Source organism: Dermacentor variabilis, chromosome 11 (assembly GCF_050947875.1).
Source record: "Dermacentor variabilis isolate Ectoservices chromosome 11, ASM5094787v1, whole genome shotgun sequence".
NCBI classification, from domain to species: domain Eukaryota; kingdom Metazoa; phylum Arthropoda; class Arachnida; order Ixodida; family Ixodidae; genus Dermacentor; species Dermacentor variabilis.
The window spans coordinates 10,329,665-10,354,238 of NC_134578.1; the positions used below are offsets into that span (position 1 = coordinate 10,329,665).

The following is a 24,574-nucleotide window of genomic DNA, read 5'->3' on the forward strand; positions in this document are numbered from 1 at the left end:
TTTCTGCCGTTGCCGTGATGTTTGGCATGAAGTCCAAGTGCGATAACAGTGTCACCATGTGCCATGCTGTACATGCCAGGGTGAGCCAATGATGCTGGCTCAATCTCACACATGCAAGGGAGGAAAGCAGGGAGGAAATGTGTCGTCTTCGCATTGTCTTCCGACATGTGCAAGGCACAGGGGGTGGGGTGGGATCCTACTACTAGTGAGGTGCGTTCATGTTTGCTTGTTTTAGTTGGTAAGTGAATGTTTACACATTTATACGGCCGATAAAACTATTATCCTTACTTTCTACAGCTATCCACTAATTTGCCATTGCAATCAACACTTCACCTTCCGGGCAAAGCTGCAACCGTTTTTGTTTAAATTGAATTCTGCATCATTAAGTGTACCATGAATTGTGCTGCCTAAGCCTTTTCACTTCAATTTTCCTTTTGTCCTCAACCACACAGTACACTGTGTGACACTTGTGTGGTTGCATCTTGTGGGCTCTGTATGCATATATGAACTTGTGACAGGTAAACACTTCTTAATTCATTACATATTTTTATCTGTAACACATTATTTTATGTGAAACAAGTACAGTAGAACCCCGCTGTTACGTTCCTCACTGCTGCGTTTTCCCGGCTACTACGTCGTTTTCATGCGGTCCCGGCATAGCTTCCATAGGATCCAATGTATAAGGAACCCCGCTGTTACGTCGTAGCTGTGAAAACGTTCCCGCATGATACGTCGCAACTTAGCACTCCGAGCCCGCCTGGGCTGAAGTAGGCAACGCGCTCCAGCCGACATTTTGGCTTTTGACAAGTTTTGGCTGGGCTTGGCCGGGCTTGGCTATGGAACTGGCTGCAAGAAGCCGCACGCCAGTTCGAGAGGCCGCCACTAAGTGGCCATTCGTGAAAAATGCTCTCACTATCATCACTGTGATCAGGGTCACCGCATGGTTGTTGGACGGGTCGACTCATGGAGGAAGGAAACTCGGGAGAGGCCCTCGCGTCACTCTTTGTGAAGCAAAAGTGAAACCGGAAGTTGGCGTTGCTCGTGGCGTTGCTCCGCCTATCGGGCCAGCTCTCCTCTCTTGTTTACATTTCTCCCACGGCGCGCCGCGCGCAACCGGGCTGCTCGGACGCGCGCGCTCCGCAGCAATACTAAACAATCGTTAGCAGGTTTGCATGATTACGCCAAAGAGGGCAAAATTTCCCGCGGATATTCCTTTGTCCGTTGCCATTGCCGTGGCGCGGTGACGAGGAGGAGCACGAGCCGCATGATGCCGGGGAGTGGCCAAATCCTAGCTTTGGAGAAGCCGTCGCGGCTCTAGACCTCCTCCGCAGGTACGTCGCACCTCACAGCGACGCTGACAGCAATGCGGCCTTCCAGGCTATTGAGAAACGTGTGGCGATTTCTAGCGAGCGAAAGAAACGGCAAGCCATCATTCTAGACTTTTTTAAGTCCTAAGCGCACTCTGTGGAAATAAATTGTCTATAGTTGAAGCTGCCCTTTTTTTCATTCATTTTCAGAGCTTTCCTCACTGTTGCGTTTTCCCGGCTGTTACGTTTTTTTTTCCCGGTCCGGTGAAAAACGTATGAACGGGGTTCCACTGTAGTAGCCAACACCAGGTGTCTGCACCATTTAGTAATCACATACTATTACCAAGGAAGAAAAAATAAAGTGCTAAGAAAACAAGTGCAATGCTATTGGAAAGTGTTGCTTGGCTGCTTGGTGTGTTGTGGTTCATGTAGGCACAGGCACAAACAGGCAAACACAAAGGAGGACAGAAGTGGGGGCACCTGTGCTGTCTATGTCTTTTGTGTTTGCCTGTTTATGCCTGCGCAGATGTCCACACCAGAGATGGCCTACAATGCCAGTGATTTCATGGAACTGGTGTTGTGCTGGCAAGCTTTAAAACACAAATACAGAGGCAACCTTACATCCGTCAAACATTCACTCGTGATGAGGAATGGTTAAGAATTTGGAGCTGTACCTGTAGTGGAGTAACAACTTTGGCAACTACATGCGTCAGCAATGTTACAAAGTAAAGAAGAAGCACGAGGAAAGAAGATTTAAGGAATATAGTGAATTTCACAATTAAGTCATGCTACCTTGTGGTACTAATAGTGGTACATATCATGGGCAAAACGACTTCTTATATCTGAGTGCACACTGTAGAATACCTGTTTACAGTGAAAAGCAAAAACTTGGAGCCCAGAGATGTCGTGAAAAAATGTGTATTCTTAGCAGCCTAGCCGTGAAAGCTGAAACAAAGAGGTACAGCCTAGGAGCACTTGTTTGACCAATGCAATGCACTGGGACAGTTCCACATTGTTTGGCTATGCTAGGAGATGTCTTATACTTTTGCTGATACCAGACTTTTGCTCCCAGCTGCACATCTATGCATTCATGTGAAGTTGCAGTTCTGAGGTTATGTGCTATGACACACTCTATGCTGAGGTGATGAAAACAAAAGAATGCTCACTGTAGCAGTCAGCTACAAAGAAAACCCATATGGGCTTGTTAGAAAGAGAGCTTTGCAGTTGAAGAAAAATTTGTCCCGATCTGGAGATCAAACCCAAGAACAAAGCATTTTCGAGTGGTCACTCTACTAGCAGATAGGAGTTCAAGGCCAAATTAATCCCCAACTCGAAGCCATTGGACACTGAAGATGGCAAAGCAGCTCTGCGGAAGCTCGTAATGTGGAGGAAGGTTCATGAAAGGGAAAAATTGTTCCTTTCATGCACCTGCCTGTAGCACGAAGCTACAAAGCTACAAGCTTATTTCTGAGCCTATTTCAGCTTATGCTGAGGTGACATACAAACCTTCTCTTCCTTAAGCTGACACTCCAGGCTTTCTCGAAGTGAGAGGACATTGCTGTGTTCTTGTACCAAAAACTGCATCTTGCTCTGGCACTTCGCTGCATTGCAAGAGATGCACAAGGGGTGCCAAACTTGCATTACTGATTCACAATACAGGTCAGTACAATACAGTACATATATGTGCTTAAACTAACACTTATAAGAAACAACGATGTGCAACAACCGTAAGGCAAGCGTTAATACAGTAGCAATTACGAATGCTTGAACCAGCTCTTCTAGTCTTTCTGAACTACAGTAGAGCCTGTGGGGATGCGCGACTCTCGCGCGTCCCCTGATATGTTTTTCCCGCATGGCGCGTCTCCTGTAATCCGGCTTCGCCGCGTGGCCTGCGTGATGCCCGCGGCGGTCGACGTGGTTGGGGCGCAGTGCGAGAGATGATGCGAGTGTTGCGTTGCTAACGCCACCTCACGGCAGGGTTACTTGGGGGCCCAGGGGAGGACGGGCTGGCTCTTTCCCGGCGGATCGGCTAACAGCGAGGACGTCCCGCGCGCGCACGCCGACCCATGCTTTTGCGAGACCGCCTCGCGTGGCCTGCCTTCGAACGCGCCACCGTTGGCGTGACCGTACACGCGAACGACCGGGCGTTGGGATCCAGCATGGGGCGAACATATTCGCTCGTTTTCCGGTCGCGGTGAGTCGGACTTCTAGATTTGTCGCGCGCCCATCAGCATGTTTTGTGGATAGCAACTCGGCTAGCAGGCATTGATCTATGAAAGATGCAATAAATGCCCTTGTGATTGTTTGCACTACTGTGTTGTCGTTCCTTTGTCCCAAGAGCACGGGTGTGAGAGACCCCACATCTGGCTGCCCAACGTGGACCTCTTGGGGCATCGGACGATAGTTTTAACAGTTTGCTTCGTTCGAGACCTTTGTTTGAACCGAAGGGTAGGCCTAGCATGAATTTTGATCGCTAGCGTCGGCGGCGTGCTTTCTTGAGCGAGGTGATGGTGGCTGTAGTGTGTTTGAACATGTCAACATGCTAAGCCTTTTCGCAAGTGTTTTTTTTAATGACATTCGTCAGTACAAGAGCCACTGCATCCTGGGAGAGCGAGGCTGAGCGCCCGCGGATCAGTGGCAAGCCTGAAGCGAGTGAGTACGGAAGCCTCGTGGGTGGTCCGAATTTCTTATGTAAATAGCTTCTTCTATCTCTTTGACTCGGATGAAGTCGCGGCTCTGGGAGCCGGGTGGCCGCGGGCCACGGGTGCCACTACGGGCTTGACTGGTATTGCGGCCTAGCACCGGGCGCTCCGACACCGTCTAGGACGGTGGGCGCCGTCAACTCGGATGCTGTGTGCACCGAGCGGAGTAGGACCACCTCACAGAGCTGACGTCTCCTCGCGGCTGCCTGTTTTGCGCTCATTTTGGGTGTTGTTTATGGATGCCGGTTGTTGTCAGGGTAGCGATGCTTTAGGCCTAAGGCTTTACGAAGCTGCCTGTCGCACGTGGAGGGACACAACCTGGTGGACCGTGGCGTTGAGGTGTTGCAATTTGCTTCCCTCATTCTATTTAGCCTCGCACGAATTGAAATTACTCGTTCGACTCAAGAAAGCGAGCTTCGTTCACGTGAACTTAGCATCTGAGTAGCTGCCCGATCTTTTGCTGGCCGAGTTGAACATCGTACCACGTGGGCGATGCGCATGCATAATTCCTCTCCCTTGCACTACTTTAGTGTTTGCCGAGTGTGTTGAGTGCACGCAGCATGATTGGAGTCACCCCTGGCTTGCTGTCACCTGCACATCGTCTGCGCTGCTGCCCCGGACTGCGATCGAGTCACCCCGGGCGATGGTGATGCTGTGGCCAGTTCGGCGCAGCGACTTCGGCGGCCTCCTGCATCCAGCTCACAACCCTCGGCGGCGGACAAAAGAGCCGGCGGTCACCGACAGCTACGGCGGCTCTTCCCAGCAGGGCGCGTCGGCGCGAGCGACGCTTGTTCGTACCGACTACTGCGTCGTCGTCTCCGGGGTCCTGGCCTGGCATCGTGCCGTCGAGTCTGCAAAGCTGCCGCTGTGACCGGCGGACACCAGCGGTGCAGCCAAGGACAATGTCGGCTCGCATGCTATGGACAGCGTGGACATTTCCTCGGCGCGGCCACTGTTTAATGTTCTACCTTGTTCGCGAAGCACAGTTTGATGTTCGACCGTGTCACATGTCTCGCCGGATTATATAGTGATTTAAGTTTGGGGGGATGTGGGGATGCGCGACTCTCGCGCGTCCCCCGATATGTTTTTCCCGCATGACGCGTCTCCTGTAATCCGGCTTCGCCGCGTGGCCTGCGTGATGCCCGCGGCGGTCGATGTGGTTGGGGCGCAGTGCGAGAAGGCGCGAGTGTTGCGTTGCTAACGCCGCCTCACGGCAGGGTTACTTGGGGCCCAGGGGAGGACGGGCTGGCTCTTTCCCGGCGGATCGGCTAACAGCGAGGACGTGCCGCGCGCGCACGCCGACCCATGCTTCTGCGAGACCGCCTCGCGTGGCCTGCCTTCGAACGTGCCACCGTTGGCGTGACCGTACACGCGAACGACCGGGCGTTGGGATCCAGCATGGGGCGAACATATTCGCTCGTTTTCCGGTCGCGGTGAGTCGGACTTCTAGATTTGTCGCGCGCCCATCGGCATGTTTTGTGGATAGCAACTCGGCTAGCAGGCATTGATCTATGAAAGGTGCAATAAATGCCCTTGTGATTGTTTGCACTACTGTGTTGTCGTTCCTTTGTCCCAAGAGCATGGGTGTGAGAGACCCCACAAGCCTCATTGATACGATTTCTTGGCGGCAATGTTCGCGATCAGGAACACAAAAATTACCCATTTGAGTTATGCTTATCTTTTACTGGTTCATACGTTTCTGGAAAACACAATCTTTTGGCACCAATGCTTAATGCTTCGTCGAACTGTGATCATACAATACATTTTCCAGCTGCTAGATCCCATGTAAATAAATGTGCGAAGTGCATGAAGCGGCAGCTTCACAGCAATACTCGCCTGCCCACCTCGCGTAAAAACACCGGCACGCACTCAGTTCCTTATTTCTATACCAGCAAATCGCCTGAGTCGTTGCAAGTCGCATTCACAGCTATCGCCGCCAGCCCTATTGTTATAGGCATCAATCCTCACCTGTTTCACAGTGCTTGGTGTCCGTAGAAGTGTACTGCACACTTTTAAGCGGCGTTAACCCAAATGTGCCCCTGTTCCCTTCTGTAGACTACAATCGTACGATACGTTTTCCAGCCGCTAGGTCCCACGTAAACAAGAAAAGGCACAAGTGCACTCAATCAAGAACAGTAGGCACCTGCCACATCAGCTTCCCTGCAATAGTCACCTGCCCGTCTCGTAAGAAAATGCCGGCACCATAGAGTTTCATATTGTGAGGAACTCCATGGCCAGCACGCACTCAGTTTCTTATTCAAGTACTAGAAAATCTCCTCCCAGTTCATTGCATGCCGCATTCATAGCTATCGCTGCCAACCCTATTGCAATAAGCATCTTCACTTAACTGTTTCACAGCGCATGGGGCATTCAATGAAAGCGTACTGCATGCTTTTAGTAGGTGATAACCCAAACATGCTGCGGTTTCCTGCTGCAGGCGGCGTGATGTAGGTCTCATGTTTCGCATTGGTGGCAACAGGCGTCGCCCAGCAGTTAGATTTTGTTTCAGTTTCTTGTCACCTTCTTAAACACCATGCCATAGGAAAACAACAAAACTTGAGCTGCTGGAGCACAACCAACTCGACGTGCGTCGGTGACTCATGCCGCAACTATCTGCGCGACGCTTTGCATTACATAGAAGTCAACCATAGTTGAGTCTGTCAATTTCTTTTAGTTACTTCTGATCGTACATTTTCCCAGTCAGTGCGTTCTTTCTCGCAGTTTTTTCCAAAACGTATGGATGAGATTCTACTGTATACCCATCGAACCTGCTCGGCGCCACAATACTCAACTTAAGGGTGGGGCTTTGCCCACTTGGCATCCCCCATGTGTAGCTTCCAGCACACTAGCAGAGATGGAGAGAGAGAGAGAGAGATGCATCAGTGCAATAACTTCGTTTATACTTGAAGGATTCGAAATATACTTTGGCAGCATGAGATTCGTGAAAGAACACCCTTTAATACTGAAGCCATTCTATGATTAGTTCAAAATCTGTTTCAGGGTCCTTTTAAATGCAACCAATTTCATCCAAATAGGTTCAGCCTATTTAGAGAATTTCTGCATTTCCCATGTATTTAAGTAGGAAAATCAGAACTGCTCTAAAGTAAGGCTTCCTCTTAAAACAGTCACCTGACCTTAAAAGTGAATTATTTTGATGAACTTTGCCAGCTATTATGCTACATAATCACATGACTGTGTTTTACCTTGGTGTAGTTGCTTTTCTATGCTTTCTCCAATACAATGTACAATATGTACTTTCTACTGAAATGGCTGATACCTTCACAAGCTAATTGTTAAAGCAGTGTTTCCGTGCAACCTGTGGTTCTGAAATAATATGACTTTTTTTTTTTAATGCAAGAAATCTCACCGTTGTCGGCATTGAGAGCCTCAATATGGTTCTGCTGTTCACCAAGCTGTTCTTCTAGAGCAATCTTGGCATCCACTGTGTCCTGATACAGCTGCGACTGCAGAAATTTGAATGGCTTAGTTAGCACACAGTCCTATTATCTTATTTGTTTTGATTAAGTACCAAACACGTGCATGTACACAAAGCATCAACATTGAAGTTTCGCTAATGTTTTATGTCATTGAGCAATTTAATCAATTCGCTCACCGTATGGTAGTGTTGCTATCTTATCACTCAAACAAAAACTGCCACAAGTAATGGTCAGTTTCATCCAACAGGTAAGCCCTAGCATCTTTCGCACTAAGAGGTGCTCATGTTCAAACCCACTACATATGTTGAGCTGTGAAAAAAAAAGGGAATTAATTAATACTATACAATTTTTTATGGATTCGAGAACATATATAACACACCTCATATATAATCTTCTTATTTACTTTCTAAATAGATTCACTCAAGGAATACTAGAGCTAAAAATAGTCTCGACTCATCTTTTGTTTTTCATTTTGATAGCATTGTTCAGCATACACTTCTCAATGTTGTCAAGTGACTTGGAACAGCTCAGCCTGCAGCCTTCTATTGACGTGCAGAAGCAGCGAACAATGCTCATGCCATGAAGTGTGACTGCACACGTTGGCGGGTCAAAACACGTCGAGCCCTCACAATTACCGTCGCCAGGGAGATCACTAACAAGACTGGCAACAATGTCTTGATTGGCGAGCTCTGCCATGGTCTCAACACCATCGTCAACCAAGCCAACATTAGTTGCTACCATTCCATCTAGCCTAAGTTAACATCAAAGGACCACCGGTAAATTTCTACCTCAGAATCTTCATGCGCAACCATGCATACTCGTTGAGCACCAGGTGCAGCAAGCCTTTTTAACGCCTTAGCCCTAGGGTCAGCCTTGTTCCTCAGTATTGTACTCAGCACTGCTTCTTGGGACGCTATATATTGTGGTGACATCGGACTTCTTTTATCTGCCTTTGTCTCAATTGATGATATCTCCAGCTTCACAGAGAATGGCAGCTTCTGCTGTTTCATAGCAGTGTTCGAACAAAGACAGGGAGTGAACAAGCAGTCAACTGTTTCAAATCAACAATGCCCAGCTAGGTTTCAAGCAAATGATCACTGTTTGACCAGGTCTTCACATTGAGTTGAAAGAATCTTGTTTGGAAGAAAGAAGGCTTAACTATACGATACCTTTGCATCCAACTTCTTTCTGCAGATTTCAAGTTCCAGGGTAAGGTCATTCACTTTCCTCTTGAAGATTTTGTCTGAAAGTACAAGGGAGGAATAAACTGCAAGTAAACTATACTGTCGAAACCTACACGATCCATCAAAGGGACAGAGACAACACTTCAGAAGCAGTGATTACCCGATGCTAGAATGCACCCAGATTCTCTCACGGAAAATGCCGCAGTGGTGCTTCATCCGTCAGACGACCAAGGGTAATTTCTTCACCAAAATGTGCAGGCAAGCAATGAGCACTCGGCCAACTGATTTTTTAATAACTTCAGGTGGCAGTGTGTTCTCAGCATCAGACGTGTACAAGAGGCAGACTATATAAGAAAGGCTATTTTTTTCATGCGGTTCAGCCACACTGGCCATCAAGGAGCAGACCAGTGTGCTGGTCGCACATACTACCGCAGGCTTTCGATATGTAATCCACAATGGACACACAGTGGGAATCGAGCTTCTTCTCAGATCCTGCACACTGTAATCTTTTCGACCCTGATGACACACAACTCCAGGCCATGTTCTGTATGCACATGTCTGCAAACATTCGTTCGGAACAGTTCTTAAATTTGCAAGGACAAGCTGACAGTGTCCAACTCACAGAAAGAAGTTACACCTGTCACAGGCTACAGTGGACTTGACAAGCAGAAGGACTGTCTTTTTTCTTTCTCTTTTCTCTTTTCTTTTTTTCCAGCATGGAAGAGGACAAAGCACAAGATGAGGACAACACGGTGCAAAGATTACGTAAAATGCTTATCACATAAGGTGTGCTCTGGTTGGCTTTTGCTTCTTTTGTATTCTGTTCAGAGATATTACAAAGGTCTTTAGCCATCGCAATTCCATTCCTTTTCTGTATCTATGTGTCTCAGATCGCAGCCACACCAGTGCGCATCATCCTTGTCTGGTCCTTCATCCCATTTCACACTACAACATGGATTAAATGGATTGACTCTGCAAGATGAATAAGAGATGTCTGTGGTATGAAAACGCCCATTAAACCCCACTTGCTATTTGAGAATACACAAGATGCACATGTTCTTGCCAGCCTCCCAACTTCTCAGTTTGTTACTTTAGGTTTCATGAGCAACAGAAAGGTTTATCTGAATGGCAACTCACTCTTAGACAACACCTGCTTCGTTTTCTTCTTAGCATCAGCCAGAAGAGTTGGGAACTTCTGCAATCAAGCCGTACAAAAATGTCCACAATAACTCACCAATACTCTGTTCTTCCCAATGCGTGCACACTACAAGAACACCGCCTCTGCTTTGGTGAAAGGTAGCATAGAATACACTTGTAAAGGTTATCCTAACCCTGCCTCAACATTTTATTGACAAACAAAAATTGAGCTCCTTGGCTTTCCCTGTTCTTCTCACCCAATGCACAGCAAGGCCCACGAATTTGGCAGGCTTGTTTGCCAGGAGGTAGCTTAAGGGTTCATTGACCAGTTGCATGGTCCTGTGATCTTTCGCTACGCGACACCTGTGGTTGAAACGGTGTTCCACATCCTCCACCTCGGTTGTGAGCAGCACTGTCTAATACTCCCAGGGCTAATCTCATACACAAGTGCCCAAGGGCCAGAGAGATGGTGCTAAGGTAGCTCAATTGGCAAAGCTCCACATGTATAGCATGGGCGATCTGGTTTCGGTCCTCACTTAGGGCAAGTTATCTTTTCGTACATTTTCAGTTACCTTTACCCAGTTATTTCAACATTTCAATTAAACATAACAATTAACTTTACCCTAAGCTTTCCCTAGATTCAGTGTCTGTCACTTTATGTGGTTGTGAACAGCACCACTTATGCACTAAAAAATATATCAGCCAGATATTACAACACTGTTGCGGCCAGTACACAATTTAAAGAGCAAAGTTGGTATACGTACATTGCCGCAGTCTTCCAACAGCCTTATCTCCTCCATCAGTCTGTCTTCCATTTTTTCATCTTGCCATCAAAAATAGAAAAATAAAAGGAAAGTAGAAGAGACATTACCACTGCTCATAATTAGTTTATCTAAATCTATGACAGTGCAGAGGGCACTCTCAAAGATCTGTAATTATAGTCGACGACCGATAATTCAGACTCCACGGGGAGTGTAAATAAGCCCGAACTATCAAATATCCGAGAAAACGAGAGTGTTCAAAAAAGGTCACTTCATTCATTTATTAAGGCCCCTGTGCAAGGAACAAGTGGTCAATGCGTTGCTGCACGCAGTTCCTCTTCATGCAACCAAGTCCACCTGTATTTCTGACAGTTTTCAATTTCGCTGTACACCGATGCAAGGACTGCAAAGGCTTGAGTCAGACCCACATGGGGAAGGCTCCGGAGCACACGGCACATCATCATCCGAGTCAAAGTTGCTGTTTGATGGTGGCAGAACGCGCTCAATTATTTCGTCACTGTTCAGTTCGGCACTCTACGAAACCCCGCTGTCAACATCTGCAAAGTCTTCAAATCTAACGGCAGCAGGAATTGGCTCACCGCAGTCTAGCAGGTCATTAATGATGTCTGCATTTGAGCTCGTTGTGGTAGAGGGCAATTCAGTCTCTTCAGCTGCGGAGTCGAGCTCATTCAGACTGCGAGGGCACTTTTGGTGCCGTTTGATGCCGTCTATATATAACTTAACGAGAAAGACTTCATGGAGCCAGCAGAGCGCTGTCTGGAACGCAAACTAAACAAACAAGCACATCTATAACAGACTGGCAATAGCGGGCCATGTGCGGGGGTGCCGGAATGGTGATGGTGATCACAACTACACCCTTCGAAACGAGTAGGCCACGAGGTGTACTGCAAGGCCAAGCCAGATAAAAAAATAAAATAATACTTTGTCCACTGCAACAAATGTTGATCCAAATGATCACCGCCGGCACATCATATTAGAAAGCCATCAATGTTCTGGGTGGCGTTTCATTGTCTCGAGTAACTTCCGCCTGTCACAATCCCGTCCGAAGCCAAGTGCCTCCGGTAGGGAGTCCGTGATGGCGTCAGGTAGGAGACCGGTGCATCCCACCACTACTTGCTGGATCGTTTCCGCTACCATCCCACATTGCAAACATTTTATCTGTAAATTGGCCGTGAATCTCGCACACCACGCCAGCGTCCCGAGGTCACCACAGCGCACCTCTGCCAGTAGCCTGCTTCCTAAGGAGTTATCATAACAGTCTTCTTTTTGATAAACTGTTTCTTCGTAATATATAGCTCCAGCGTCGCCTTTTTCCTGGCCACTAGCACCCACTCCGCAGTCTCGGTGAGCCGCACCATATCGCAAACCTTCAGAGCCGAGTGTCCGCTGTGCTGCCCCGGTGCTGTCAGGTTGACAGTCAGAAGGCTGTACCGGTCACCTAGGCTTCGTGTTCTTTTCTTCCAATGGGTGGAGCAACCGGCATAGATGGCATGCATCCACGCCTGGCGGGCAAGATGTGCCTCCAGTAACCGAGAAAGCCTCAGTTCAAATAGAAATTTGGCCACAGCCTCTCGCTCTGAAAGTAGACCATCCCAGTTCACCCTGGACGGCCTCCACCGCTATGTACTTCTGCACACCCAGGGCAACCTGCCAGCATCATGTTGGCGCCTCTCGAGGAACTCCCTCGTTCCAGAGGACAAGCGCAGCACAGCACTGCATTGCCACAAGCGAGTCCCAAAACGGCCGCCATCTTCTAAAGGCCCCTCACCACTTTTTACCTATTGAATGACCAGAGAGCCTGTTAACACAAGACCCCCTCTGCAGCGAACTGCCTTCGCCTTTATCTGCTTCTTGTGCTGGAGATGGCGGTTTGGGCCTGCACTAAGGCAAACATGTAGGTATTTCGTCACGTATGTCAAGGGCCCACTACTGCCTTGCAGAAACCACTCTGCCACGACAGGTTGCTCCAGACTCCACGCCATCACCCCACACATTGCCTGGTTAAATTTTAGGCCAAGATCACTCATCACCTCACTGCATACACCAAGTAGCCTCTGCAGGTCTTCCGCACTGCCCGCTAGCAGAGCAATGTCATCAGCATTCATCAATGCAGGTATCTGCTCAACCACCTGCTGTCCCCATACCATGCGTGGCAGTGTGAAACTGCACTGCGAAGCCTTAAACCTTTGGGCGACACTCGCCAGGTAAATCATAAACAGGAGTGGGGACAGTGGACAGCCCTGGAAATGTCCCAGTTTGATGGCGATGGGATCTGTTGTGATACTGCCCCATTCCACCCTTTTCATCGAATCAGTATACATGGCCTCAAGCAGCTGTGTATCTACTACACTGAGGCCTATTTCCTGCAGTATCCTCCACAGGATGGGCGTGTGCACGCTATCATATGCCTTTTTAAGGTCCAGGAATGCCATATATAACGGGCTTTGGGTCAGCTCAGTGATTTCTATGCACTGGGTTATTACAAACAGATTGTCTTTATAGACCTTTTTTTTGTCCACGCTGTGGCAGCAGTGCATTCATGACCCCAGAAATCTTCAGGTCATGCATTTCTGACTGTCAAGTTAGTCAAGAAAACATAAGTATTTTGCACATAGTTTACTGTAGGCACATATTATTGATGTGTTCAGATATAAAGAAAGTGCGGCATGTGTCGATCTCACGTATGGGCTTTTTTTTGTTGCACTGAACAATAAAATTCACTTGTAGAACATTCCAACTTCACAGCAAAACTTATGCCAGCTGGAAGGTTCTGTAAATTTATAGGCTATTGTAACTTTTGTTCCAGAGGGCTTAACTGGAAGTCTTCTGGGAAGCCTGTTGGTAAGCATGAAAAGGGTCTATACGTCACCCAGTGCGAAAACCTAGCTTGAACTTTCCCAGGACTCCTTTCTGCTCAGCCCAGTTCTGTAGTCTTTATCATACTACTTGGGCACACATTCGATAAAGGACTCGTGTGACTGCAATTGGTCTATAGGAAAAGGATGTGATGATCGCAATGTTGATGCAACCTTACAATTCAGGCAAAGCCTCCATGATTGGCATTTGCAGTTAAATCTCAGAGGCACAGAGCGGCGACCAAGGCAAAGCCTCAGAGATTACCATTTAGTGTGCAATCTCAGAGGCCATACTTTGTGTCTCGTTGAGGTTGCCAGAGAAGATAATGGCGACCAAGTTGGCACACACTACAGCCACAGAGTACAGATAATCGAATGTAGAGCTAGCGGCTGCCCAAAATATCGGTCGTCTTTACACATGAAGTCTATGGGGCCACTGGCAGTGCCGCAAAGCTGTCCAAATTACCTAGCAAGTCCTGATTACCGGTGTCTGATTTATCGGTCGGCGACTGTACCCATGTCTCATACCAACTAAATCTACCCCACAGAAATTTCACAATCAATAATTCTACAGAACAAAGGACAAGAACTCTGCAAGACACAAAAACAACAGGACCATGCCGCTGTTGGTCCTGTCATTTCTGTTTCTTACAGCCTTCGTCTTTTGTGCCACAAGTCTAAATAAAGAACGAATACCAACTTTCCCAGTTTACCATTCTCCAATTTTTGACCTCATAACTCCACCTAAGCCATTCTAGACTGTTCCGTCACTTGGCATTTGTGACAGACCACCAGTTATCTGCTACATGTACTACCATCAAACACCAGTTCTGATGGGGCCAAATTTGGACTTTCTTTATTAAACCGTTTCTTAAACTTACGTGAAGAGCCCTTCGTGCCTCCTCACTATGGAGTACCAATGAGAGAAATGAGCTAATTACGAAAGCTCCCTTCACCAGTACTCATAAAAGGTGTGCTCTCGTAAGGTGAGGAATGGACTTACCCATCTAGATTCAAAGGCGCCCATCTTAATACCCATGCAAGCACCTTTATTTACAAAAGGAAAAGCTCACCAAATATTTATTACACTAATATATTAAAGCACAGACGTGTGGACAATTTCTTCCAATTTTGTTTATGCAAATTATGTAAAGAAATGCCACAGATGAGGTGAATGTGTTACGTAGCCTGGCAACAACCATAAAATGTCACTAGAACAACTTTTTTCTAAATACCTTCATTTTCTCTTGCAATAACAGGAAATTTATGAAAATTGAGTTTTTAAGTATACTATATAATCAGTAAAGACTGATTAAGTGTGTCACTTTAGAGTCCCTTTAAGGATGTCTCGGTGAGGAAGCTTTCAGAATTGACAGAACAATGCTTAGCCACAATAGAAGCTTCCTTCACAAGGAAGGTTTCACAACTTGGGACTCAATTTCAACTAGATTATAGTCTACCCACGTATTGTCCCCGATCCATGCTTCCAACCTTTCGTCTTTTATAATGTTAAGTCTACCACCTGCACTCATTACCCAGCTTAGATGCAAGCCAAGTAGCCACTGACAGAGGGATGCCCTTCAGACTCTAGCAGAAATGTTTTCTTTTTCAAACAAAAAGCAGGCACCCAGCATCATATCACACAAAACAACCTTTTAAGAAATGTGCAGTTAACTTTCGATACTCACACTTTGTTAGTTTTTTCAGCACCTCTTGAAAAGCGACAGTGCTATTTTTTATCACAAGTTCCAGTTTTGCGGACCTGGGAGTAAGGGATTGAAAAAATTAGCCCCTTTGCACAGTAAAGTTTAGATACTGTCAGCTCAGGTTAGTTCAAACTTCTGGAACCTTTGTTTTATTTTGAGTTATCGGAGGTTTGAATAGTCTGAAGCTGACAAAACTGTTGCCAAGAGAATTGTGGCATATTGTATGTATTCACACACACATACACATGACCATGTTGGAACGGGTGTACAACATAAACAGATGTGAAAACATATGTAAATATGATCCGATCACTTTTGCAGTGACTGTGTCGCTGGTTTTATGTTACAAAGGTGCCCATCATGGCGCGCAACAGCACATTGCTACATCGATTAAGCACTATTTACAGGGAAAATATTTACACGACATATTCAAAACAGGCACAGTGTTGGTCAAACCACTGATAATTCAAACATATCTCAATATTTTTGTTGGCCTACTGTGTTTGCAGTGTGCATTGAAGCCAACCTAGTCGGACAAGTTCATCAAGGACTTCCGTTAGTTGACACTTTTTGGCTTCCCAGCGAGACAGAAGCACATGGCTAAAACGGTTGGTGAAGGAGCATTTTATAATGCTTCTAGGATCAACAATGGACCTTTATTTGATATTGGGACAATGAAGTAAAGGGACCACCAAAACAACACAGCCTGGTTCAAGCTCTCTTGTCTCTAGGTCCACGCCTCTTGTGAACACATCATGTAAGTTGCTTTCATGTGTATAGTTCTTTATCAACATAACATTTTTTGAGGATGCGTGGGGGTTACTGTTGCCCTGAAGGTTTTGGTGCATAATTGTAAAACAAGAAAAAAACACACAGGCAAAAAAAAAGGACTGGAAACACAAATGCAAACTTCTATAGTCGGGCACAACTTAAGAAGGCAGGAGAGGCCCCACCCAGATGCCTGAAGCGCGGCAGCCGATTCATTCCGTGATTAAAGAAAGAGTTCCGTTGACGAGACACGACCCAGTTCGAAGCAAGGACTGCCATGTTCTCCATCGACGGGGTCACCAGCCGTCCAGCTCAAGACGTCAGTCTAGAGTACACGCTCGTTGCTGGAGGCTCGTGTGCATCCACCTTTGAGGGGCAAATGCCGCTGCCTTCTAAACTTGTATCTGACTATAGCTGAAATTTTTATAAAAACAGACTTGCCCTTGTTTTTAAACGAGCCATGGTTACATGATTTCACTGCATACAAATACTGCATGAAAACCACCAGAAGATCGATTTTCAAACCCAAGGGAGTAAGGTGGAGAGGAGTAATTAATTAAGGGAAAATAATAGTTCTCGGGAAACCTTGCAGGTCTCCACAGAACTATTACATCAAACTCTTGCCTTTGCTTCGAGTTGTTGAAAAATTTGACTTCGCCCTGCCATCTGCTACCCACCTGGTTAGCTCAGATGGTAGAGTGGCTGACCCGGAAAGGCGGTGGTCCCGGGTTCGAGTCCCAGACCAGGACGAATTTTTCCTCAACTGCGAGGCTTTTCTTTCGAGGAACCTGTATGGGTTTCCATTTTAGCAATTGCTACGATTGGACAAGCTGTCTCATTTTCCCTTAATAATGACGTCTTTCCACCTTGCGTATTTCTGCGGAACTATTGCATCATAAGTTCACAATGTGCAGCACACTCTTTAAAAGTACTCTTCACTAGGCTAGTTTCTTCATGTTTATGGATAGCAGATATTAAGACGTTCACATAGAAAGAAAACACAAAGACAAGTTTTATGCCCACAAACCCTTGCATTTCCTGTGCGATTGTATTAAATTTGCCCTATTATGTCTTCTCTTCATGCACCAGATAATCTTGTCAGACCTTCTGTGGGCTTTTTCAGAATTTGTGCATCTTCTCTCAGAATGCTGCCCTAGCTCCGGCAGAGCTGACTGCGCAGAGCACAACGGTTCTTCCACTTGGCTTCATCATTTGACGAAATACAAGATGGGTATAAGTACACATTCGGAGGTTCCGAAGTAAAAACTGTTGGGGGGTCCTCCCAACAAGACATGAAAAGGGGATAGTAGGATCGTGGCAAACAGTGAGTCATGTGATATATTATACAATTTCTACATCATCGCAAATAAACGGTAAGAGAGAAAAATAATCTATTAGAAATATCGCAAGTATAATCACAAAGTTAAAAAGAAGAAAAATAATTGAAGAGATCTTAAAAATAACTTGCAAAAATTCAAATGAGAATAAATGGCACATAAAGCTAACGAGAAGTATCAATTATAAGCAAAATTCAGTGACTCGGTAGTTGAAAAGTGCATTGCATAGTGGTAAAGCAGAACAAGATCTAATTAATTCTCAGGTTCGTTAAATTATACTATGCGTCAGATACAGTGTTCGTGAAATGCTCCTTCGTTCTACGCTTGAATGATAATAATGTAGATGACTTCATATCAGATGGTATTGAATTCCAAACAGAAATGCCTGAAAACATGAGGGTAAATTTCCCATAATTAGTTCTTGCTTTTGGAAGGAGAAGATTGAATTGTGCTGAAAATCTTGTGTTGTTATAATTGATGAGGCTAGAGCGAGTAAAACCTGGAATATTAAACTCGGTATTTATAAGACGAAACATAAGTAGCGACAGCTTATGATAGAATGACATGCATAAAGGTAAAACATTAAGGGAAACGGAATATGAGAGCAGAGGGAGATGTATGCAATTGGAATGTAATTAATCGTAATGCCTGCTTTAGCAAAACTTCTAGTTGATGAAGATGTGTGGCATATGTATTACCCCAAGAAGACAGGCAGTATGAGAGATGACTGTGTATATACGCGTAATATAAAGGCATGTGAATGGTTTGCTGAAAAAAAGAGCAAGTTCTTGTGATGGTGTGAATACCAAATGAGATTTTTTGAATAAGTGATTGAATATGGCACTGGAACTTTAGGTTCTCATCTAGAACTACAAGAAATTTAGTAGACGGAGATCTTGCAAATACATTATTATTTAGAGATACTACAATAGAGTCAATGTGCAAAGTTTTTGAAGAGTGCAATACCATAAATGTTGTCTTAGATGGGTTAATGGTTAGCTTGTTTTTTACACACCACGAATGAACAGTCGCTAGGTCAGCGTTAAGTTTATCCTGCAATGCGAATAAATTTTTATCAGATGCAAAAATAGTGGTGTCATCAGCATAAAGAAGGCAGTGAGCATGTGTTAATATTTCTGGCAAGTCATTAATGAATATGAGAAATAAAAGTGGCCCAAGTATTGATCGCTGAGGGACGCCTGTATATACAGTTTTTGATGAAGAGAAGACGCCATTAACTTCGACTATACATTGTCGGTCAATTAGTTGCGAATTAATTGTAAAGGCAGCCCAGAAATGCCATACAATTCAAGTTTACCTAAAAGAATACAATGGTTAATTGTACCAAACGCCTTAGTGAAATCAATAAAGAGACCACCGACTAAGAGGCCTTGATCGATGGCTAATTTAACCCTCTCAGTAAAAGTAATAAGCGCTAGTTCACTTGAAAAATTGTCATGAAAACCAAATTGATCAGGAGTTAAAAGATTAAATTTGGATAAGTATTTAGTTAAGCAATTAGGTATTAGTTTTTTTATCACCTTACTAAAGAAAGACAAAATGCAGATAGGATGTTAATTACTCATGCACTTATGGTTACCTTTCTTAAATACTGGGATTATTTTACCTATCTTGAGGCGATTAGGGAAGATGCCATCTATAAATAATCTGTTTGCTATATGTGCTAACGCAGGTGAGATTTCGTTAGACACAAGCTTAATGCTAGAGGGGCGTATCAAGTCGAGGCCTGGACCAGTTGTTTTAAGAGAAGTGATAATGTTGCATACTCCTAGCAATGTTGTGGGGAACAGGTAAAAGGAATGAGAACAGCGCGGAAAACTAAGCAACGTTGAATCAGGCTGACTACCGTCTGCAATACTAAAATGGTCACTGAGAACATTAGCTATGTCTTGAGGGTCAGTAATGTTAGCAGAATCGTGGTTCACACACAATATGCGATTTTTAGTTGTATTAATGTTTAAGAATTCTTTAATAACCTGCCAGTTTCATCTGGTATCACTTCCCTTTTTTCTTGTTTTATTTTTGTAGTAATTACGCTTGGCATTTTTTAGAGTGGCTGTTAGAACTTTTGAATATGTGTGGAAGTGCAATCGCAACACATTATTGAATGGCTGGACTTTAAAGTTTCTTACAAAGATTATCTCTTTTTTTTAATGGACCGTAATAAAGAATCACTAATCCAAGGCTTTCTTGGCGAGCTAAACCATCACGTCACAGTAGTGTTACTTGTACATAAGTTAGAGTATTCAGATATTTTTGCAAAAAAACATTCAAACGACCTTTCGCTACATTGCTCTTCAAGCACGGCAGCATCTTTTTCTGCAGCTAGATTCACTGCCCATCACTGGACCTTTTCTAACTCTCTATGTGCAGTCCACGTATGTACTATCGATAACAGGACAGCACAACAGTGTCAGCATCGGTGACATGAGCCCGCCTTGAGTGTCCATTTAAGTACCATTGCAATAAAAGGCAAAGGCGACATATGCTACGCCAGGTACCTTATCTCAGCTGCCTTGCAACGTTGCTCGTGTTCTTCCATGCTGCTCTTCACGTGAATGAGCTCGCATGTGAGACTTTCCACACGAGATGCTTTCTCCTTCAATGAGTCCTTGTAGCAAGTCAACTCCGTTACCTGAAGGAATCACAAAGTGTTAAATAAAAATACAGATGTCAGCACCTACCACTACCAAATACTGATAAAAACGTGTTTCTAACTACATAGAGATTTACAGCAGTCCATATACGGAGTCCGAAAATTCAGGACAAAACAATTCAGACAAACGAAACAAAAAACAGTAATTCCGACCTCCTATTCCTAGAACAATTATGAATTATGGTGCTTCTGTTATCGAAGCTAGCCATTTAGATATGCACCGCTATCACTACCAACTCTGCACACATAAGAGAATTATGCATGCTGGAAATATATCTGGTACTTGAGATGTTGACACACATTAAAACGAAAAGTTTGTACGACTCTAAATTTAGCACCTACTACAGTACATGCAACCACATAGTTTCCGCATGCACAGGGGCTCCGATGAAAGCACTGTGATGCGACCTTGAATTTTACCGTCCGGGTGTTATCACATTCAAGACAGCTGGAGTGTGCTTTCATGATATTGAATTGTTTATTGATGTACCCCAAAACAGTGCACAAGCCTTCTGATGTGGCACACAATGAAGAAAAACAAAGACACAAAGTGAGATCAAGAACTTAAACATTATGAAAGCGGTGGCATTTCAGTGCTGGGGCATACCAGTCAATCACAAAGGGTGAAACGAAAATGTTATCATTTTGCAACTTTCTGAATTTGAAAGTGATAGGGTGGTGAGTACCCCAAAGATTGAAGTTAAAGAGAACAGTGAACAAGTTAGATTAGTTCCTGATGGTTCATTCTTGTGAAGATCCCCCAAACCACCTCTAATTATTAATAAAACAGTCGTGTACTCCTCTCTGGGGCATTGCAGATCACTTTTCTTCACATACTGCAATACCACGAGGGTTATGCATGGTCAAAATCTGTCAATTGGTTCATATAAAAGAGACATCAGTTCCGATATGTCTGCTAGCACACTTCTGACTCATCACACTCCTGCTGTTCCTCATCACCTCTCTTGCTTGTCGTGCGCAATTTCATCTTGTGTATTTTGCCCTGTGCGTGCGGCAGCAACGGCGTGTAGATAAAAAGTGGTGAGCACTGACAAGTGGAAGTTCATGTTTTCAAACATGAACAAAGTGCCAACTTGGGATTTGGTACAGATGTAGTGCCCACATGCTTTCTAGAGTAATAATAATATTTGGGGTTTTACACGCCAAAACCACTTTCTGATTATGAGGCACGCCGTAGTGGAGGACTCCGGAAATTTTGACCACCTGGGGTTCTTTAACGTGCACCTAAATCTAAGCACACGGGTGTTTTCGCATTTCGCCCCCATCGAAATGCGGCCGCCGTGGCCGGGATTCGATCCCGCGACCTCGTGCTCAGCAGCCCAACACCATAGCCACTGAGCAACCACGGCGGGTCTTTCTAGAGTAGCATGCAATGAGGAGGCAAGAACAAAAGCGGGGAGAGGGTAGCGAAGGCAAAAAAGAAACAGTTCACTCGCTCGCCTTTTGAACTTGGAGCAGTTTAGTTTTCTAAACTGTCATCTGCAGTTACTGTCATAGCAGAATATTTCTGCACTTTATTTGCAGTATGTTTTATGCACGTAGTGTAGTGCTTCTTATGAACTAGTTATCTGCAACTTTCATTTTTAATCATTTGTATATTACCTTTCTTTGTTTGTTTTTTGCAGTAGTCTGTAATATTCATACTGTGTATTATGTTCCATGAATAATGTGTTTGGATCTGTACCACTTTGATGCAAAGCATAGTCGCACTTCGTGCAGACATAATGCTGTTGTTGTTGTTGTTGTAACCCCTCTCTATTTAACGCCCTCGGGCGAAATGTAGGTAACAAATATATAAACAAAGGGAGCCCTTTAAGCTTTGCCAGAGATTAAGCAAATCAAGCACACTAGCATGGACAACATTTGTTGGTCATGTACTTATTTGGAAAGGTAAACTGGGAAAAAAGTACTCAGCGGTTCTACCGCATGCAACCCAAAAGCTAGACTTTCACCTTTGACTTCCAGTCCATCTCAATGGCGTGCAACTCGTCACGAGCTTTTCGGAGCTCAGAGGGCATTGATTTTTGGAGTGCCGAGTAACCTGGTTCTCCAAGTATTGCACCTGCGTTGACAGTAACGAAAAGAACAAAAATATTTTTAAAAGCAGACATTACTTTTTATGTGACGTTAATTAGGGCCAACCAATTATGGCAGAACACAGCATGCACCATGTTCCAGCATAACTGGCACCATCATTCCAGTGCAGGGATAATCTTCACATTTCGTCTGCCGTCGCCACGAACAATGCGTATTCATGATATATTCTCATGAAGACAGGTGAGTACTGTATCCAAGCATAGTATCACGCTAAATAGAGGGCAAATTGCCTGCTCCGTGCGAAATTCAGTCGCAAGCAAGCCACCGGTTCTGAAAAAGCCATTTAAAGCTGGATTCATATTTCACACAATGTACTGTTATCAAACTGTCGTGCTCATGCAGTTAATTCACAGTACATGTATTTTTCCGCTGTTTTAAATTTCTGTTGCTAAACATACCTTCTTCATTTTACACATCTTTCAACAGAATCTCCCCACTGACAGTACTAAAGCAGAGCTTTTTTGCGAATCCTCCCTGACTTTCCTGACCAAGGCTGCTGGTTGCTGGTGCTGCCTTGGTGAATAGATGACCCTTGAAAGATATAAAATTGAATTACATGCACGACAGTGGGATTGAACCTCAGTCTACCAGTACAGCAACTCGGTGCACGAGCTATTAGACCACAGTCGCACATGTACTTCTATCATGCCAACGCCAGCTAGCTCTTTGATATGATCACCGCGTGTGTCGCATTGTGCAGCAAGAGGGCGCGAGAGTACGTAAGTGCACGGCAGTTTCCTTAATGCCAAGGCTGCAGGAATGAAATGGGCTAACTAATAGCATTGATTAATCGCTTCATGAAAATTTCGCTTCAGACAGATTTCAACGTGTGGTGGATCTGCATATTTTTTACTTTAGGACCTCTTTGTGTATCATACACATTTTGTAACGAAATAAAGTAATAATGCTGAATTAAAATTTAACTGTTCTCTCTCACCTGGCTCTCCCCTGTCACTTCGCTCACAATACCCTTCTGGGGTGAGGTTGAAGCCCATGACACGCGCAGTTGGCGCTTTTCGGCGCTGGCCAGGTCCCAAGCTCATGGTTCGGTGCTTTTGCGCAGCAACAGCCAGGTCAATTGGGTGGGTCTTGAGGATCACTGATGAAGAAATACATGGAAGAGGTTCAGAAAAATGCACAGCAGACCTGACATTATGCAAACATTGCACAATGGCAAAAGAAGCAAAGCATCATCAGCAGGCAAAAACTTAAATTACATTAGACTGATTATGAGGCATGCCCACACTTGCCAACTTTACAATTTGAAAAAGACCACAGTGAAAGAAGTACTAGATAGAATTTGGTAAAAAATAGTAAAAATTGTTTGATAATTTAACATGCTGACCATTTGTTAACCATTCATAAACTTTGTACAGTACAGGTGCTGAGAACAGGCAATCTGCTCTATATACTAGTCACAGCAACAATGATCTGCGCCGCAGAAAACCAAAAATGTTTGCAAAGTACACAAGTACATTTCTTGTCTCTGCCCAGTTCGCACTTATTGAAATATTCATGCAACGGCTGTCACAGGTTAAGATGCTCTTATACCAGGTGCTTGTTTTTTTTTTTCATTGTTAGCAGTATATTTAAATATTGCCTGTGGTAACTAGTACAAATCTGCTTGTTGAGCTGCATTACTCAGAGTAATGCAGCCGAATACATGGAAACAAAGTGCATGACTGAACTATAACAATCTTTCACAACTTTGCAATATACCGATTCAAGCCAGTTTTTCCAAACGACATAACTACTAGGATCGAATTGTGAAATTACGACAAGTTCTGAGATAAGGACTGTCAAACTTAAGGTAAAAATGTCCTGTTGTTCCGCTTCTTTAACAAAATGCCTTTTCGTGCATTTAAGCTTAAAAAGTTGCTGGACCAACACTGCATTATTTCATCACAAACTTGGGCAATGCATATCTCGAAAGATGTGTCATCCTCAGGATTTATTCCAAGTGGATACGACTTCCAAAGTCACCAGCTACAATTAGTAAATTGCAATATGTGCCACAATTAATTTAAAGGTTAGTGAACATTTATTAATTTGTCAAATATTCATTTTGAATTCTCTTGCAAACAATGTCTGCAACTGAGAGAGGTCCAGCTCAAGTAGTAGACTTGTTTCATGCCATTTTCTTTAATTGCTTTTGTCCGAAACTGCACGCAAATGAAAAATTGTAAAAATGTTTGTTTCAATAAAACAAACACAAAGGAGCACTGAAACTGCGGTATTTTGTGATACCATCGTAAAAGTTGGCCCGTTATGCATGCTGTGGCGGGGGACTCCAGGATATTTTGATCCGCTGGGCTTCTTTAACATGCACACAATGCACAGTGCACAAGCACTCTCACATTCCACCCCAGCAAGAAAAAATATAAAAATGAAAGCCAATGCTTTTACCACAAATATGGCGATATGACACACTTGTCGTAATGTATACTGTAATAAATATTCATTACCATGTGTATTGCTATGATTATTTCTCATTGTCACAGCAATAGCTGCACTACAGTAATCAAGGCACATTTTATTTCAGCTGTAAGAGTAGCACTCTTGTA

At 44.5% G+C, this 24,574-nt stretch overlaps 1 protein-coding gene across 1 annotated transcript in view; it reads right to left on the reverse strand.

Moving 5' to 3' along the window:
- LOC142564329 (uncharacterized) overlaps positions 1 to 24,574 on the reverse strand; it is a 70,216-nt gene that overhangs the window by 42,486 nt on the left and 3,156 nt on the right. The window contains exons 3-11 of the mRNA XM_075675297.1: positions 22,948 to 23,109; positions 21,866 to 21,975; positions 19,738 to 19,871; positions 15,093 to 15,166; positions 10,532 to 10,590; positions 9,768 to 9,825; positions 8,616 to 8,689; positions 7,377 to 7,473; positions 2,814 to 2,908 (exon numbers count right to left, since the gene is read on the reverse strand). Of these exons, the coding sequence (XP_075531412.1) occupies positions 2,814 to 2,908; positions 7,377 to 7,473; positions 8,616 to 8,689; positions 9,768 to 9,825; positions 10,532 to 10,590; positions 15,093 to 15,166; positions 19,738 to 19,871; positions 21,866 to 21,975; positions 22,948 to 23,053 (807 nt within the window). The 5' untranslated portion in view covers positions 23,054 to 23,109. The remainder of the gene's footprint in view (positions 1 to 2,813; positions 2,909 to 7,376; positions 7,474 to 8,615; positions 8,690 to 9,767; positions 9,826 to 10,531; positions 10,591 to 15,092; positions 15,167 to 19,737; positions 19,872 to 21,865; positions 21,976 to 22,947; positions 23,110 to 24,574) is intronic.